Source organism: Geospiza fortis, unplaced genomic scaffold, assembly GCF_000277835.1.
Source record: "Geospiza fortis unplaced genomic scaffold, GeoFor_1.0 scaffold2674, whole genome shotgun sequence".
NCBI classification, from domain to species: domain Eukaryota; kingdom Metazoa; phylum Chordata; class Aves; order Passeriformes; family Thraupidae; genus Geospiza; species Geospiza fortis.
In genome coordinates this window covers 18,264-18,629 of record NW_005054763.1, presented here as the reverse complement: position 1 = coordinate 18,629, position 366 = coordinate 18,264, and the positions used below count along the sequence as shown (strand labels likewise).

Genomic DNA, 366 nt, shown 5'->3' with positions numbered 1-366 from the left:
GTGCCGGGCGGGGCTGGTGCGGGCGGCGTGGCCGGGCTGAGGGAAGAGCCGCAGGGGCTGCATGTCCTGCAGGTTTGGGGACAAACGGACATCAGAGGGGCTGGGGGGACATCAGAGGGAGCCGACCCAGCCCAGGACCCCCCAGATTTCAGCCTGAACTCACGTGGCTGAAGAGCTCGTTGGTCAAGCCCAGGTAGTTGTGCAAGGCCAGGAAGGTGACGCGCTGCAGCCGCACCATGATGATCTGCAGGGGGACACGAGGCCACCGTGGGTCCCCTCCCACCCCGAGGGCCCTCCCGGGGGGCCCCCGGAGCCCAGCTCACCTGCACCACCCTGACCAGGCTCTCGGGGTACTTCTCAAAGACA

The 366-nt window shown here is 68.0% G+C and overlaps 1 protein-coding gene across 1 annotated transcript in view; it reads right to left on the bottom strand.

Moving 5' to 3' along the window:
• The window catches only part of LOC102034318 (neuropathy target esterase-like), a 15,248-nt gene that overhangs the window by 12,879 nt on the left and 2,003 nt on the right, over positions 1 to 366 (bottom strand). Inside the window, 4 exon segments of the mRNA XM_031065408.1 lie at positions 1 to 9; positions 11 to 66; positions 164 to 244; positions 324 to 366. The exon segment at positions 1 to 9 is cut by the window's left edge and continues 137 nt beyond it; the exon segment at positions 324 to 366 is cut by the window's right edge and continues 9 nt beyond it. Coding sequence (XP_030921268.1) covers positions 1 to 9; positions 11 to 66; positions 164 to 244; positions 324 to 366 — 189 coding nt within the window.